This window comes from Pecten maximus, chromosome 10, assembly GCF_902652985.1.
Source record: "Pecten maximus chromosome 10, xPecMax1.1, whole genome shotgun sequence".
NCBI classification, from domain to species: domain Eukaryota; kingdom Metazoa; phylum Mollusca; class Bivalvia; order Pectinida; family Pectinidae; genus Pecten; species Pecten maximus.
In genome coordinates this window covers 5,626,626-5,645,195 of record NC_047024.1, presented here as the reverse complement: position 1 = coordinate 5,645,195, position 18,570 = coordinate 5,626,626, and the positions used below count along the sequence as shown (strand labels likewise).

At 34.8% G+C, this 18,570-nt stretch overlaps 1 protein-coding gene across 46 annotated transcripts in view; it reads left to right on the top strand.

The window, feature by feature from the left end:
* Nucleotides 1-18,157, top strand: part of LOC117336185 (cytosolic carboxypeptidase 2-like) — a 148,417-nt gene extending 130,260 nt beyond the window's left edge. For 37 of the 46 annotated variants that reach the window (XM_033896624.1, XM_033896604.1, XM_033896597.1 and 34 more), the window contains 5 exons: nucleotides 828-836; nucleotides 4,819-4,897; nucleotides 5,047-5,721; nucleotides 10,795-10,870; nucleotides 15,108-18,157. In XM_033896624.1, coding sequence (XP_033752515.1) covers nucleotides 828-836; nucleotides 4,819-4,897; nucleotides 5,047-5,721; nucleotides 10,795-10,870; nucleotides 15,108-15,247 — 979 coding nt within the window. In that variant the 3' untranslated portion in view covers nucleotides 15,248-18,157. Of the gene's footprint in view, nucleotides 1-827; nucleotides 837-4,818; nucleotides 4,898-5,046; nucleotides 5,722-6,489; nucleotides 6,512-10,794; nucleotides 10,871-12,129; nucleotides 12,153-15,107 lie in introns of all 46 variants that reach the window. The other 9 variants (XM_033896590.1, XM_033896637.1, XM_033896613.1 and 6 more) reach the window with 7 other exon arrangements.
* Nucleotides 18,158-18,570: the final 413 nt, after the last annotated feature.

Genomic DNA, 18,570 nt, shown 5'->3' with positions numbered 1-18,570 from the left:
TTGGTCTGGCCCCAAGGGGTCTTAAGTGTGGGGCCCAATAGGGGAAATAGGGTTAATCCTTTAAATCGCTACTAGTCATAAAGTTATGAATGAATTAGAACCAAATTTGGTCAGGAACATCCTCGGGAGAAGGGGAACAGAGTTTGTATACATTTTTACTCTGAACCCCCAGGGGCCTGAGGGGCGGGGCCAAATAGAGGAAATAGGGTTAATCATTTAAATCGCTACTAGTCATAAAGTTATGGATGAATTTGAACCAAATTTGGTCAGGAACAAGTTTGTATAAATTTTTACTCTGAACCCCAAGGGGCCTGAGGGGCGGGGCCAAATAGGGGAAATAGAGATTAAGTCTTTAAATCGCTACAAGTCATAAAGTTATGAATGAATTAGAACCATATTTGGTCAGGAACATCCTTGGGGGGAGGGGAACAGATCTAGAGTTTGTATAAATTTTACTCTGAACACCCAGGGGCCTGAGGGGCGGAGTCTAAGAGGCTCAAGGGTCTTTCCCCACCCTAAGGGACTTAGTTTCTTCACAATTAGGTTGTAAAAATAATCCATAGGGTCTTTCAGTCTCTTAGAGAGTATGTGTATGAACAAATTGAACATGAACATTATTTTGACATTTGGTCAAATCCAACAAGGTGAGCGATACAGGCCCCATGGGCCTCTTGTTTCTACCTAAGATAACATACATAATGTACATCAAGTTTGACCATACAAATATTCTGATATAATTCAACAATGTATGGAACAAAATCCATAGATCATTGAATCCATGACTTAGGTGACAGTGTTAACAGCTGTGCCATTGTTTTTATTGTCAGGCTCGCGAGGTAAGTGATCCTGAGCCTTTATTGTACTGATGATACAGCAGGTGTGTTGGATTGTTTAACGCGGACACTATATTCTCTCTCATTACACTTTTATTATAACGCAGGGTTCCTGACAGGTTTCCTTTCTCAAGGTAGATTGCGTTGGTGAAATAGACATCTCTTATGTAGTAACATTTCTACTGTAACAGTGCGGCAGTTAGCACCCAAGTGTATCATAAAATACCTATACATATGGTGGTATCTCTCTGACATTTACTTAATACTTAAAATGTATAGACACAATTTTATAATATATGCTAATCAGAAAACATATTCTCTAGACAATAATATCCTGTTTCTGAGATAGTTAAAAGTAATTTGGCTCTTTATCTTAATTTTGGTTGTTAATGCTTTATTTTGACATCAGTGAAGATTAGATCAGATTAAAGATTTATTTCTGGTGCAGATGGCTGCTTCTTTATACAAAATCAAACCAGGCTAGGAAGTTAACCATTTTTCCTAGAAGTTATCATGTGATGAGCTGATGTTGATTATAGCTATACTCACTGATAAGTTCATTTTAATATCCTATGACAGCACTATTATTAGATTGTAAGCAGAAAGTCTATGCCGTCAGAATACATTATGAGAAGATTTGTGCAGACATCTGTCTCAGCTTGAGGATAATTATATGCGATATTCTCAGATAATTATCACATTTAAGATTATTTTTATATTATTAAAAAAATTTTGCCATATAAAGTAACTTGTTAATTACTTGTAAATGACAGGAATATACCACCATTTGCATTATTCATCCTTACTTTTATCAAAGCGATATATTTCAGTTAAACAGGTGTTTTAAGTGAGCATCTGTTTTTGCAGCAGAGATACAACTGCTTGAAAACTCTACCTCCGGTTGATATACACTTGGTAGTTAATTGTTTAAAATACATTAGAGCCTCTCTTCTCCAGACTAATTCTACATTAATGATGTAAGGTCACCAAACCTGACTGATGGTAACAGAGAACTAGAACCCCAATGACCAGGTTAACTAGATAGTGTGCAGTCCTGTAGATTTCACTAGAACATTGGTTTGAAAGGTGGAAAGTAGATCTATCACAAACTTCAGCAGAAAGTTCCAATAAAAAAGTTTGATGTAATTTTCTGTTATTTTAACGGTTCATGTCAGTAGGCATTTATATTTTTTGTTATTTTAACGTTTTATGTCGGTAAGATTTTAGAAAAAAAACTTTTTGTATAAAAAGCTTCGTAGCAATTAGAAAGGCTGCCAATGAATTGACAAAGATAAAATGCATGCATGTGCATCCTAACTTGCTTGCATTATTAATTTGTTGTGGCCTGAAGAACAGGTATAATCTGTCTAATATCTGATGGTTTGGGGATACTAGTATGGCTTAACACAATGTATAACAAAATTGTCATCATTTCAATAAACATTTCATTCAGCAATTTCTATAAACAATTGTGAAATTGTCTTTGCTGGTCGGCCAAATGTCACAAATATTTTCAAAGAGTACCTGCTGGCTTTTCAGAATGGGATATTGTTATTTGTTATACTGATACATACCTCCATTAGGGTTTCTTTAAAATGTCCATAAAACTAGTGAATATCTTATTTAAATATTAATGTATACCGTAATCTCTTGTTCGAAGATTAAACCCAGTTCTGATTAGTACAAAACCTGTTTATCCTTCGACACTTTGTTACTGGGTAGAGAGTATTATGATAAAGAAAAACTTTAACTAGTTTGTCATTGAATACATGTTATGTATACATGTACTATTTATGAGAGATGTGTTATAATGGTGTCATTGGTGTCGTGCTGGTGATGGTATGGGATGGTTTATTACAGGTTCACAGTCGAGCCCCTTTAAAGTTGTACTGTTAAAACACAGTATACAGATATATATGTTAAGAAAAAAGATACCAAAGAATGTTACAAAAAGGACTTTCTAAATGACTGTCTATAGTCCTGTAGAATCTGTTGAGAAAAAACCCACAGTTTTCATGTTTTCATGCGTTTGAATTCCTTTGTTTAATAATATATAAAATGCATGCCGCTTTTCTGATGAACCATATTATCTATATCGACATATAGAGATCATACATAAGACTTTTGAGTGAAATATAAAGATTTAACATTAAAAGTATATATTGTACTCTGCTTTCAAGTACACACACATATATATATCTTGCTTTAGATTTACCTGTGATCAGTATAGGTGGGGAGTATAGACAGATATTAGTATTTACCTGTGATCAGTATAGGTGGGGAGTAGACAGATATTAGGATTTACCTGTGATCAGTATAGGTGGGGAGTAGACAGATATTAGGATTTACCTGTGATCAGTATAGGTGGGGAGTATAGACAGATATTAGGATTTACCTGTGATCAGTATAGGTGAAAGTAGACAGATATTAGGATTTACCTGTGATCAGTATAGGCGGGGAGTAGACAGATATTAGGATTTACCTGTGATCAGTATAGGTGGGGAGTAGACAGATATTAGGATTTACCTGTGATCAGTATAGGTGGGGAGTAGACAGATATTAGGATTTACCTGTGATCAGTATAGGTGGGGAGTAGACAGATATAAGGATTTACCTGTGATCAGTATAGGTGGGAAGTAGACAGATATTAGGATTTACCTGTGATCAGTATAGGTGGGGAGTAGACAGATATCAGGATTTACCTGTGATCAGTATAGGTGGGGAGTAGACAGATATTAGGATTTACCTGTGATCAGTATAGGTGGGGAGTAGACAGATATAAGGATTTACCTGTGATCAGTATAGGTGGGAAGTAGACAGATATTAGGATTTACCTGTGATCGGTATAGGTGGGGAGTAGACAGATATCAGGATTTACCTGTGATCAGTATAGGTGGGGAGTAGACAGATATTAGGATTTGCCTGTGATCAGTATAGGTGGGGAGTAGACAGATATTAGGATTTACCTGTGATCAGTATAGGTGGGGAGTAGACAGATATTAGGATTTACCTGTGATCTGTATAGGTGGGAAGTAGACAGATATTAGGATTTACCTGTGATCAGTATATGTGGGGAGTAGACAGATATTAGTATTTACCTGTGATCAGTATAGGTAGGGAGTAGACAGATATTAGGAATTACCTGTGATCAGTATAGGTGGGGAGTAGACAGATATTAGGATTTACCTGTGATCAGTATAGGTGGGGAGTAGACAGATATTATGAATTAACTGTGACCCGTATAGTTTGGGGAGTAGACAGATATTAGGATTTACCTGTGATCAGTATAGGTGGGGAGTAGACAGATATTAGGATTTACCTGTGATCAGTATTGGTGGGGAGTAGACAGATATCAGGATTTACCTGTGATCAGTATAGGTGGGGAGTAAATAGATATCAGGATTTACCTGTGATCAGTATAGGTGGGGAGAAGACAGATATTATGAATTAACTGTGACCCGTATAGTTTGGGGAGTAGACAGATATTAGGATTTACCTGTGATCAGTATAGGTGGGGAGTAGACAGATATTAGGATTTACCTGTGATCAGTATAGATGGGGAGTAGACAGATATTAGGATTTACTTCTGATCAGTATAGTTTGGGAGTAGACAGATGTAAGGATTTATCTTTGATAAGTACAGGTGAGGAGTAGACAGATATTAGGATTTACTTCTGCTCAGTATAGTTTGGGAGTAGACAGATGTAAGGATTTATTTCAGATCAGTTTAAGTAATTATGGTCTTCATTGTTTTTAGCAAGTGGTGCAAAGTGCATTTCATATGTATATCTTTTAATATTTTTTTAAAATATCAACAACATGCAAAATCCTAATGTATAAACTTGTTAATCAAAGAATTGATTTAACTGGTCTTAAATTAAAGTTAAATCACCTATAATCCTGTGCCAGAAAGTACTTTGATTAAAATGAGGTAATACTTACTTAACTGTAACCTTTTAACAATGCATATTTTTGTTTTGTTTAGACGTTACATCAAACGCCTTATGACAGAGACTGACCACGACATAGAGGAACTGACCAATGAAATCAAGAATGATATAGAGGTAACAAAAATATTTTGCATTTAGTTTATTATTTTGAGTTTTCTTTTATCCCAATATATATAATTTGTTTTAAAAATATCAGGCTGTTAATGGTTCATTTGAAGCAATAAGAAGCATTGTACTGTAATTCTAGCAACTTTCTATTTCAGTATGAGAAGAAGCTTGCCAAGAGGAGATCTGGTGCTCAGTCTGCCTCCAATGGATCCACTCCAGTGAATGGTGAGATATCCCCTGTCTGTGATTCCACAGGTGTGCCAGTCCCAGATATAGTGCCACGAAGTAGCCATCACAAAGACTTGGTCCTGTTACGAGAAAGTCAAAATGGCCTGGGTCATGACTTGCCAGATGAACACCCAAAATGGCTTCAGGACACTTCAGTTACGCGCGAGAAAAAAGCAAGTTCACGACAACGAATTGTGACCCCCATGGAAACAAAAACTAATTATCCCATGAGTGATAGAACTCACGACAGAACTCAGAAATGGTCCAATGATTCTGGCGTAAACTACAGCAACAACAACGCTCAGCCTGCCATAGCTCAGAAAAAGCTGTCTGATATGACCTTTGACCTTAGTCAGGTGCATACAGAGCAGCCAATCCCACAAAATGGATCTGTAGGTTTGTCTCACACTGGTTCACAGGTAGGCAGCGGCTATGGAGGGCGCAAGCCTGTAGGGGAACCACTCAAACTGGCAGAATGTAGCAGCTACCATGGACAGAGTTTCGTCAAGTGTGGGAAGGGTGGGATGAGAGTAGGCAGTGCCACAAGCAGTAGTAGTCGTGAGGAGAAAAACAAATACCCAAATACTGATAAATACTTTGAGGTATGTATTTCAAAGCATTTCTATCTTAATATTCACATGTTATTTTGGGAGAAATACTTGTGTTAAAAATACTTTCTGAAACTAGTTCTTATAAGTACTATTACATTTGAACAATTACACACCTTCCTCATATCAATGTTTCAGTACCCTGTGGGGAGCCTTAAGTATGTCTACCCGTATTGCCATTTACTATGGTAAACCTTTACAGGTATGGGAAAAGTAGCATTGAATTAAGGTCCCACACAGGTTATCTGTTACTTTGATGAGTAAGGTGTAAGGTACCAAATGATAATACATATAGAATTTGTAGGAAAGTATTGTACCACAAATTTTGATTTTACAACAGAATCTTGTTTTATTTTCACCACAATAGGCATGATCCTCTGATTGTGTTATTGCACTTTTACATATGCTTGTTGGTGACATGTATTGTTTGAGTTCATAGCGATCTTTACTTTATGACCTGATATCAAATAAATAAGAAAGAGTTTTTAATGTTTAAAATTAAAAAAAAATAATATTATACAGAGATGATTAAATGAATATAAACCATGTTATTTTAGGAGCTACTGATTTCAGTAGATTTTCAAACTTTGTAATAATTTTTGAATTGTGAAGTGGTTAATTATAGCAAGTTTCTGACACATTTTTGTGGTCACATATCCCAGTGGAACTTGGTGTGTTAGTGTAAGCTGTCTGTAAATAGTGAACACTTTTCAAAATACATATTATAAAACCAATATTTGTAGTTGTACAACTGATTTTCAGGGAAATGGGCCTATTACTCCAGGTACCAGTGAAATTTTGTTAATATCTTCTATCAGTTCTTAATAATTCTCAATTCTTTTGCTCAAAATCACTTCCTACCTTTTTGTTTTTAATCCACCAGATTCCACATTATAATACAAAACATTTCACAACCCTTGATAAAACTTCTCAACTTTAATACTGCATGTACGGTGCTGGTCTAGTTAACAGGTCGGGTTCTCTGTTCCTCTCTTCCTCATCGCTAGATATCTATATAGACATCTCTGTAGTTTAACCTGTAGATTATCCATCTACATCATTGTACCATACACATTGATAAATGAATTGTATAGATGATTCATTCTTTTCTTTAGCCATTTATTATCACCTCTAGAAGAATTGAGTAAATCAGTGTTTTTAGCCCACCATCATCAGATGGTGGGCTATTCAAATCGCCCTGCGTCCGTGGTCCGTGGTCCGTCCGTCCGTCCCTCCGTCCGTAAACAATTCTTGTTATCGCTATTTCTCAGAAAGTACTGAAGGGATCTTTCTCAAATTTCATATGTAGGTTCCCCTTGGTGCCTAGTTATGCATATTGCATTTTGCGACCAATCGGAAAACAACATGGCCGACAGGCAGCCATCTTGGATTTTGACCATTGAAGTTTGTTATCGCTATTTCTCAGAAAGTACAGAAGGGATCTTTCTCAAATTTCATATGTAGGTTCCCCTTGATGCCTAGTTATGCATATCGCATTTTGAGACCTATCGGAAAACAACATGGCCGACAGGCAGCCATCTTGGATTTTGACAATTGAAGTTTGTTATCGCTATTTCTCAGAAAGTACTGAAGGGATCTTATTCAAATTTCATATGTTGGTTCCTCTTGGTGCCTAGTTATGCATATCGCATTTTGAGACCTATCGGAAAACAACATGGCCGACAGGCAGCCATCTTGGATTTTGACAATTGAAGTTTGTTATCGCTATTTCTCAGAAAGTACTGAAGGGATCTTTCTCAAATTCCATATGTAGGTTTCCCTTGGTGCCTAGTTATGCATATTGCATTTTGAGACCAATCGAACAACAACATGGCCGACAGGCAGCCATCTTGGATTTTGACAATTGAAGTTTGTTATCGCTATTTCTCAGAAAGTAATGAAGGAATCCTTCTCAAATTTTATATGTAGGTTCCCCTTGGTGCCTAGTTATGCATATCACATTTTGAGACCAATAGCAAAACAACATGGCCGACAGGCAGCCATCTTGGATTTTGACAATTGAAGTTTGTTATTGCTTTTTCTCAGAAAGTACTGAAGGGATCTTTCTCAAATTTCATATAAAGGTTCCCCTTGGTGCCTAGTTATGCATATTGCATTTTGAGACCAATCGGAAAACAACATGGCCGACAGGCAGCCATCTTGGATTTTGACAATTGAAGTTTGTTATCGCTATTTCTCCGAAAGTACTGAAGGGATCTTTCTCAAATTTCATATGTATGTTCCCCTTGGTGCTTAGTTATGCATATCACATTTTGAGACCAATAGCAAAACAACATGGCCGACAGGCAGCCATCTTGGATTTTGACAATTGAAGTTTGTTATTGCTTTTTCTCAGAAAGTACTGAAGGGATCTTTCTCAAATTTCATATAAAGGTTCCCCTTGGTGCCTAGTTATGCATATTGCATTTTGAGACCAATCAGAAAACAACATTGCCGACAGGCAGCCATCTTGGATTTTGACAATTGAAGTTTGTTATCTCTATTTCTCAGAAAGTACTTAAGGGATCTTTCTCAAACTTTTTTGTAAGTTCCCCTTGGTCTGTTGTTCTGCATATTGCATCTTGGGACCAATAGGAAAACAACATGGCCGCCTGGCAGTCATCTTGGATTTTGACAATTGAAGTTTGTTATCGCTATTTATCAGAAATTGCTGAAGGGATCTTTCTGAAATTTCATTATTAGGTTCCCCTCTGTGCCTAGTTATGCATATTGGATTTTGAGACCAGTCAGAAAACAACCTGGCTGACAGGCAGCCATCTTGGATTTTGACAATTGAAGTTTGTTATCGCTATTTTACAGAAGGTACTGAAGGGATCTTTCTCAAATTTCATATGTAGGTTCCCCTTGGTCCCTGGTGTTGCATTTTGGGACCAATCCGAAAACAACATGGCCGACAGACAGCCATTATCGCTAAATCTTAAATTTTATATATAGGTTCCCCTTGTTTGAAAAGTACTAGAGGGCTCTTTCTGAATTTACACAGATTAGTAAGACTTAGAGGAAGGGAAAAGTAGAGAAAAGATCAATCTGACATGGAACCTATAAAGATCATTCAATGGTGGGCGCCAAGATCCCTCTGGGATCTCTTGTTTAGAAATGTATTCTTTGAAATGATGGTCTAACAAATTTATCATACTTCAGTCTAAGAAATAAGGAGTAATCATATTTGCAGGGACAAAAACTTATTACAGGGCCTTTCTTGTTACACTATAAATAAAAACAAATATGCAAGAATTAAAGCCAAGGTTAATTCAAACAGCATCATTTTTGTCCATCTATTCAATCTGATTAAAATCATATCTTGATCTGCCATCACATTCCAGTTGATGTAGTGGATAGTAATACATGTATATGAAATGTATGATTTCAGATTACGATCTATTGTTATTGTTATTTAATCAAAAGTTTATTCAAAATTTCATTTTGAAAAACCAATTATACAAATATATTAGGATTTGATAGAAATTGATATAAACATGTATAAATCTCTTTCTATATTTATGAAAGAATTTTATATCACAACCAGTATTGAGTTTTAAGCATAATGTTTCAGTTACTACACTCTATAACCTTCATCAAACAATCATCCATGTTGTTTGTCACCATGGTGACGAAGGTCTTGACTAAGATGATGGAATGACTTTCATTCCAATAAGGCCTGAGTTGCTTAGGAGCCATAAAAAAGTAGTGATATCTGGAATATACATAATTGTTCTAATTTTGAACTTTGGTACACTATCATCTACATCCAAACTGAGGTCTTAACACACATATCAAACTATATTACCTTCCTAAATCATCAGGAAGAATCCAAGTTAAAGGTCAAAAGTTCAAGGTCATTACTGGATGGTATCATATATCACCTTACAAAGGATGATTACTGACAAGATGAGGGAGAATCCTGCTCATTTTAAAGTAAAAATTCTAAACGTCATGTCAATGACCTACTGGACATTAAGTAACACATCTATTTAACTATAGGACCCTGAAACATTACAGGATGAGGTGTAGTTTGTGAAAGAAATTAGCAATTTTCCAAAGTAAATTTTATGAAATATCTATGCTGTGAATGCTGTCTGTAAGAATCAAATAAGCACACCTTTTTATTTAAGTTAAAATTCTGATGTGAGGGAATTAGTTAGTACTTGCATGATAAACATGTCTTTTAAAATCATGTTGTTATTTATATATGCTCATTTCTACCTGGTCATAAAATTAAATAACACATTACAAGGAAGCATGTATATGTGAACAAATGAACCAAGAATGTTGAACCAAGAATGCTGAACCAAGAATGTTGAACCAAGACTGTTGAGCTGAGAATGTATTGCTAAATATTTTGTTTTACTTTGCATTGTCACTATATAACCTTACCAAACAAAGTAGAAAGTTATCAGATGATAGTTATTATATAACTCCCATTGGTGTAGTGATATGTAGACCATGTTCATGATGTATTCACTAATTGATGTCACTACATTAAGGGTATTATTGATGTCACGAAAGGTCATGCTGCAAAAATTAAATTGATAATTTTGTGGTTATCTATTGTATATTTTTTTTCTGGGAACAGTTACATGTATTTGTGATGTCACAAGAATAGGTCTCATTAACAGACAGAGCCAAATTTGTGTTTGAAATGAAATAGCACAATTACAAGTTGAGGATAAAAGTTTAAAATTAGAATATATTATCATAGGATTTCAGCATCCGCAATCGTGTGAAAATTTATAGAACAATAACTTTGCAACGAAGGCGGTTTAAGGTTTATGCAATTATTATTCTTCCCATAATTCAGCACACATATTCCTACAGTCATCCACATTTCTGAAAATAAAAATCTGTATACATACAGAAAAAACCTGACTTAGACGTAGATATATTATACACCAACATAATTTGAACAAATCTAATAACCTTCCACATTTCCTAGATACTCAAGGTAAGACAGTGACTTTACATGTTTAAAGTTGAGAAGTTTTAAGTTTGTTTAATCATGACAATGATTTTCCCCCACATTGATTGTGCTTGATGACACATTTGTAGCTGACAAACCGAGCAAAATCTGCCAAAAGTAGCCGGGGAATCGTAGGTAAGATGTTTCTCCGGCCGATCATTTCAGGTATCTATAGTTGGCTTGTTATTCTGCTGTATGGCTTGGCTGTCCTTAACAACGTGGCTACCTATTGTACGATATTGTCACGTCTTTAAAGCTATTTGTGGCTAAATATTGTACAGTAATCGTATTCATTGGTGTATGGTATATATGTTTACTATTAAACTCGTTGACATGCTAATTTTGTATTTGACATAAAACTCTGCAAAACGCTTCTTTAATATTATTATTATTAATAATAATTTGCTCTAATTACTAATATTATCCAACATTACACTTATATTAGTGATGGTTATGTTCATCCATATTCATGCCTTTGTTACTGTGAGTAATGATAGAAACTATTGCAGTGAGTCAAAGTTTTTAACAACGATCAAGAAATCATTGAAATAAACATTACATTATATTTGAGAGGCTGGGTTTGTTTCAATTTAATTTCTTGTAATACCGATATTCAAAAGGTTTAATCTACTTGTGGTATTTTTGGTTAAGTTGACAGGTTAGAAATTTCCAGAAACCACTTGAAACAATTCAGAGCAATATCAGAACGGTTTGAAAACTTGGGCCTTATTTCTAACCAAACCTACTTTTGGAGGGCAGTATATCATGCTAACAACGGGGAAGATCAGTCTCTGTATTGTGGTCCATGTCAGTAAAAATCTGTGGTCAGTGTATGTGGTCAGTGTTGTTATGTCCAGTGAAGGTACTGGTGATAAGTGTTATGGTAATTGTGTCATTTATTTTTCATAATCAATTTTGTTTTGTCTAACAACAATGTGACATCTGCACTTGATTCACGTATCAGTGTAACTTATCATGGTTCTATCACAGAAATGGAATTTTAGCAAACAGTATTATGGATTATTTTTTGGGAAAATAGTTGATGCTATACTGATGTGTGATAAAAGTGCAAAAAGTGTCATTTTAAATTAAAAAAAAAAAATAATAAGTATGTTATGGCATGATAGGAATTCTGAGAAACTTTGTTGATTTTTTTTTATGAAAATCCTTAAATTCTCTATGAATTATTATCACCACCATTGGAACACTGGTAAAGTCTTTATTGTGAGGTATATCAGTTTGAAATGTTTTTGTGTGAAAACTGATTGGTTTAAGGTGATATATATGGGGAAAGAATTTGTAAGAATTATTTGTTTTTTTTCTCCCTCTTTTTGAAGAAGTGCTCCAATAAAATCATAAATCATATACTTGTAAACATGCTTAAGTTTTAGTGTTTAAGTTGTTTGATATTCTTGTATTGACAGGAAAGAAGATAAATAAACTGCCGGTACAATGTTTTTACATGTATTTGTTAAATAACCTTGTAACCTTTTTATCCTTTTGTTACTCATACTTTACAGGTACATAATTAAGAGAAAGGTGATTGTAGAACCATGGCATTTATAATTGACATGTAAATTAACTGAGGTCAAAACTTACATCAATTTAAGGGTTAATTAGAGAATATTTGATCAATTCAGTTTAAGAAGAATTGTTGTTAAGACATGTATCAGTCAGAAGACAAATTCTAACATAATCTTAATAATCACACTCTCCTTACCTTAAACTTAAACATACACATATATCATTTGTTTACAGACTTTAAGGACAGTTACTGAGCTTGATGAAACAGGGGCCTGTAAATTTTGGTTTCCAAACATGTATAAAGTAAACAAATAAGTTTGTTTAAAGGGGCAAGCAATGTAAAAACATATAAGTAGGATTGTTTAAAGAGGCAAGCAATGTAAAAACATATGATTTGGATTATTTAAGAGGCTTATAGCAATGTAAAACATATTATTTGGATTATTTAAGAGGCAAGCAATGTAAAAATAAGTATGAGTAGGATTGTTTAGAGACCAGCAATGTAAAAACATATGAGTAGGATTGTTTTAAAGAGGCTAGCAATGCAAAAACATATGATTTGCATTATTTAAAGGGGCAAGCAATGTAAAACATATGATTTGGATTATTTAATAGGCAAGCAATGTAACAATAAGTATGAGTAGGATTGTTTAGAAACCAGCAATGTAAAAACATATGATTTGCAGTATTCAAAGGGGCAAGCAATGTAAAAACATATGAGTAGGATTGTTTAAAGGAGCAAGCAATGTAAAAACATATAAGTAGGATTGTTTTAAAGGGGCAAGCAATGTAAAAACATATGATTTGCATTATTTAAAGGGGCAAGCAATGTAAAACATATGATTTGGATTATTTAAAGAAGCAAGCAATGTAAAAACATATGATTTGCATTATTTAAAGGGGCAAGCAATGTAAAAACATATAAGTAGGATTGTTTTAAAGAGGCTAGCAATGTAAAAACATATGATTTGGAGTATTTAAAGAGGCCAGCAATGTAAAAACATGAGTAGGATTGTTTAAAGAGGCAAGCAATGTGAAATCATATTAGTAATAATAATGATAATAAGAAAAGACTTTTTTAGGGTTGATGACACTTTGAGTCGCAAGACTCTTCTTCCAAGTAGTCGACATTTTCACGTACAATATTTACAGCAGTAGACAGTAGGATTGTTTAAAGAGGCTAGCAATGTAAATCATGTGAGTAGGAGAATTCAAGCGAACTATGATATAGGAATGTCAACTTATTAGTAATGGTCTATATTACTGAATTACAGGTGACACATCGACAAAAGGAACAATACAGTGAAATGAAATTGATAATAAATACATTACAATAAACTCTGGACGACTTAGATCACAAACGTTAAAATCATTAGAACCATGATATTTTGCTTCTCAAAAGTAATTCACCAGAGAATTCTCAACTTTTCTTTTTTATCTACCTGTAAAACGGAGGGGGATAGTTGATATTTAATAATTCTCAATCACCATATATATAGCAAACAGCCCTTTTTTGTTGCATGCATCTGGACTTCTTAAGCATATCCCAATAACGCCGAAGTTGTCCTTAGTCAGATTTCGTTCTGGAGATAATATCTTTCTCGCCCCTCGGTGACAACAAGTCAAGGAAAGGGCATTGTAAACCCTATAACCTTCCTTTAAGATTAATGTCATTTTGTGTCAGAGAGACATTTGGAATACAATTAACAATATAGCTTCAATACAGTGTAGTTCTAAACTAGCCACAATTGGATGGTATATATGTACAGCCTCTAAGACATGCCATCTCCCGGCACGTATGTGTCCCAGGTTATAGTTCTGATTAGTTCTTTCTTTTAGGATAAATGGAGTCTCCTAGCTAAAAATCTGCTTGGTTAAATAACCAACAAAAATATAGGGAAAGTTTGCTATATTAGGTGATTATAAGTGATGAACATTGGCTTAACTTCGAAAGTCTGATATTGGTTTGTTTCCAATACTATTAATGTGTGGTGGGAAAGGGTATATATACGTTTGTATAAAGCTTGGTGTAAGATGGTGGACAGCTATGTATTTTTGTTTAGTGTATGCTGGTGGACACTGATGTATTTTTGTTTGATGTATGATGGTGGATGGTTTATATGTTTGGAAGGATACATCAACCCTGACCACATCACCCCCCTTTCATTTATATTTAATTTGCACTCTGATATAGAGTTATAGAGAAAGACATATTTTTTTTCTGACAAAGTCCCTGTGTTTTAAGTACTGCAATTGTAGTAGCTTAAAACATTTCGAACTTATTTTCAGTTGACTTTCTTTCCATAAAAACTTTCTCTTTGTTTTCAGAAGTCCGTTTTTGCATTTCTAACATATAACCATATAACTCTATAGACTGTCCTATCAGTAAATACGATGTTATATTAATCTCCTTGATCAAAGCTGTTGTAATTGTAAAGATATGTATATATTGTCCTGTTCTCGAATTTCAATTATTTAGAGGGAAAAAAAAAAAAAAAAAAAACAGTAATTATTGAATAGTAGTAATCATTACGACATTTGTCTTTTTATTTACTCTAAATGACAAGTACAATTTTTTGTCAAATCTAATCTGTCAGTTTTGCTTTTTGACTAGTTATCTTATTTTGTCCTACTTCTGTTTGGGTAGAACCCGAGTAATTTAGGTTTTGAGTTGATTGATTTACTAACTTTTATAACTGAGCATAAATTAATTTTTATAGATATTAATATAACTCTTATTTCATTTTGTTCGACATTGTAAACAAATGCATGAAAGCTTAAGTAAGACGTGTACTTGCGCGAGTTTAAAATACTTTAAATCGTGATCGTTTTCATTGGAGGTAAAGCCTAATTTTCTAATGTGTATTGTTTTCTACAGAGACTGTGCCGACAAAGATACAATTGATGATCAACCAGAGCCACCAGGAGGAGAAATCATTCGGGGGCCAATTTTTACCACTGTCACGGACAATTAGGGCACCTTTTTACAGAAACAATAAGAGAAATCCTACGAAATGAAAATGATTGAAATTAAAGTGATATTTAACATATCTATACAGGGCATCTCCAGAGAACAAAGTAAAAAGTTAATTTAATATATAGGAATAGTCACAGGAAGCACACAGAGGGACTTGTTTACTGTGATATTTTATGTTGAAACTGACGAATCTCTGAATCCGGAGGAAAAGCTGAGTGATATTTTGTTCAGGGAATTGTGCACTTATTTCTGATCTTCCTATTTAATACTGATATACCTATATAACCTACCTGTGATACTGGATACTACAGCCTCCGGACGTGATTCTTCTTCGTCTGATGTACCACCGCCGATAGATACTGTACCTCCAGGGATTGGTACTAGATAGTATGTGCAGCGTTATGTATTCTTTATACCATTGTTCTTCACAGCCTTCACCAATATTAACGACTTGCCACATTAAAAAAATCTTAGAACATGTCTCATCTACAAACGATGAAATGGAATCAAAATTAGCCGTTTGATAATTATCTCATAATAACATTATATGTATTATCATCTAATTGTTTTCGTTAAACTTGCATGTGTTGCCTATCAAAGGGAAGTTACGGTCAGAATTCACGTATTTCTCGCACGCTGTGAAGGTTTTATCTGTTATTTGATTTTCTGCAAACAGTAAAATTAACCAACTCGCCAAGGCACGATCGAAATCAAACGAATTTGTTACAGGAATGGTAGGTTGTACATAGGAATAACATGAATGCATCTGCCATATGAACTCATTACTCACGCACTGGTATGTCTAATGTGTGGAGCTGCAAAATACAACTGGCTTGTCCTACAACTTTTCAGGATTCTTAATTAAATATGCCATAACGCCGACGGCGTTTACTCTGCTTGTCACAAAAATACATAAGAGGCTACCCATCGTATGACAATATATATAATTAAAAAAGAAAACAGTTACAGTGCCCTAAAATGATATTCATCAGACCGAAAGGTAGATAGCAAATATAGAAGCAGAGTACGATAAAAAAAAATCCGAGATGCAATTGATTGTGTATTCACTTTGAAATTCAAACTCGCTCAAATTTCCCAAAGGTGGTAATAACATAGTACTTTTGATTTTGTATAAAAATAAACAGTAGCCTATATTTCATTTCAATCGATCATAACTTCTCTTGTCGAGTATGTGACATCTTCAAATACGCTCAGGTCTGCTTACTTTTCGGGAAATAACATTAAAGTAGTATAATTTCCTTGATGAAAACATTGCTATATGAAGTCATTTCAGTACGAAAGAATACGATCGTGTATGCATACATTTTTGTACACACATTTTTAATTATTTCATTGACAGGAAATCTATCATATTAGCCAAGTAGTTGGCCCTGATATACAGTAGGTAGTGCGTTAAACTAACATGTGCCAATTAATACGTTATTTGTTCATTAAATTATGTACGACGCGCATTCCAGCCATACCTGCAAGTGTTTTACGTAAGCCTTCCCTCCGTACCTGCTAAATGTATTTCCCCTTACCGTCCTCTATACCAAATACCGTATTCACACTTGTTTGTCCCTCCATACTTACCTTATCTTAATAATCTATCCGTGGTACCGTATTTACAATTGTTCGTCCCTCGATATTTACATTTACCTTATATCCTTGGTACCGTATTTACAATTGTTCGTCCCTCGATATTTACATTTACCTTAATCTTCTATCCGTGGTACCGTATTTACACTTGTTCGTCCCTCCATACTTACATTTACCTTCTATCCGTGGTACCGTATTTGCACTTGTCCGTCCCTCTATACATTTACCTTCTCTCCGTGATACCGTATTCAACTTGTCCGTCCCTCTATACTTACATTTACCTTATATCCATGGTACCGTATTTACACTTGTCCGTCCCTCTATACTTACATTTACCTTCTCTCCGTGATATCGTATTCACACTTGTCCGTCCTTCCATACTGGTATATTTCCGTACTTTTCCGTCCCTCTATACTTACATTTACCTTCTATCCATGGTACCGTATTTACACTTTTCCGTCCCTCTGTACTTACATTTACCTTATATCCGTGGTACCGTATTCACACTTGTCCGTCCTTCCATACTGGTATATTTCCGTACTTTTCCGTCCATCTATAGACTCGTTATTACTCAATTCACACGTCTGTTCCGCTATACTTACTACTGTCAACTTTTCTTACTCCACACCTTCAGCTTATTTACATGTTTGTACTTCCATAAGTGCTACTGTTATATTGTCCGTCGTCCATTCATACCTGAGTATCCGTCCATTAATATGACTAAATACGTGCGAGAGTGGTAACCGTAAGACTCCGAGTTATATCGTAGGTTTTACAACTTATTGGATAAATGGTCTACCTGTTTATCATACATGTGTATGTCTGTATCCAATGCCAAGCTCAAGATGTATACACTAAAAACGCCACGAACAAATAATTTTCCATTACAAGTGGTCATTGTTGGCCTCACTTACACACTTATTCATATTATGTAGATTGTTTCGGTATTTGAATTCACATTGTCTACCTGTGAGAGAATACTCGTTATATTACAGGTTAAGCTGTGAGTCTAGTGTTTGGATGTAATTGTGTGAACGATTGTCACTGCGTGGAAACATTTGTGTTTGGTGGAGATATGTTCCGAGATAAAGATTGCATTGGATATCAGGTGCTGTCTATATTATAATGTTTAATTTACTAAAATATGTTATTGTGATATAACTTTTGTATGTCCATCAATGAGGTGAATCCGTATATGTCATCTATTAATCGTTCTATGTGCCTGTTATAATGTGCGTCGTTGTCATGCGTCATTTGATCAACATTCTCATATGTTTATGAAATTGTGTAATTTTACAATCTCCATGTTGATTAATGTCATAGGAAGGAAATAAATTTTATTTTAACATTGACTCATTGTTGGTTTTGTGCTTTTATTCACTGCATTTAAAGTTGGTATAGAAACAAAACAGAGAAGAGAACTTGATGTGAGAACCTCGGTTAAACGTATGCTTACCTGTTACATTCCTCACAATAATCTAGATAGACGTTCTACCTATGAAAAACCTCAAAATTGTGAGTGGGTCATTTTACGAATACACCAGGTAATAGCTACATCAGTATTGTTGGACTTTCTCCTTTGTGCATTTGATTACACTACTGTCACATGACTGTGTTTTGTCTCCTGTCGTATGCCCTTTATGCTGTTTTTCTTTAACATCGTAGGTCATGGGTGTGTGTTTCATAACCTCACTTGGGCTGATAATATGGATAAGCTTATCAGAACAGAGACCTAGCCAAGTCCTTCAGTTTCTGTTGGTATATT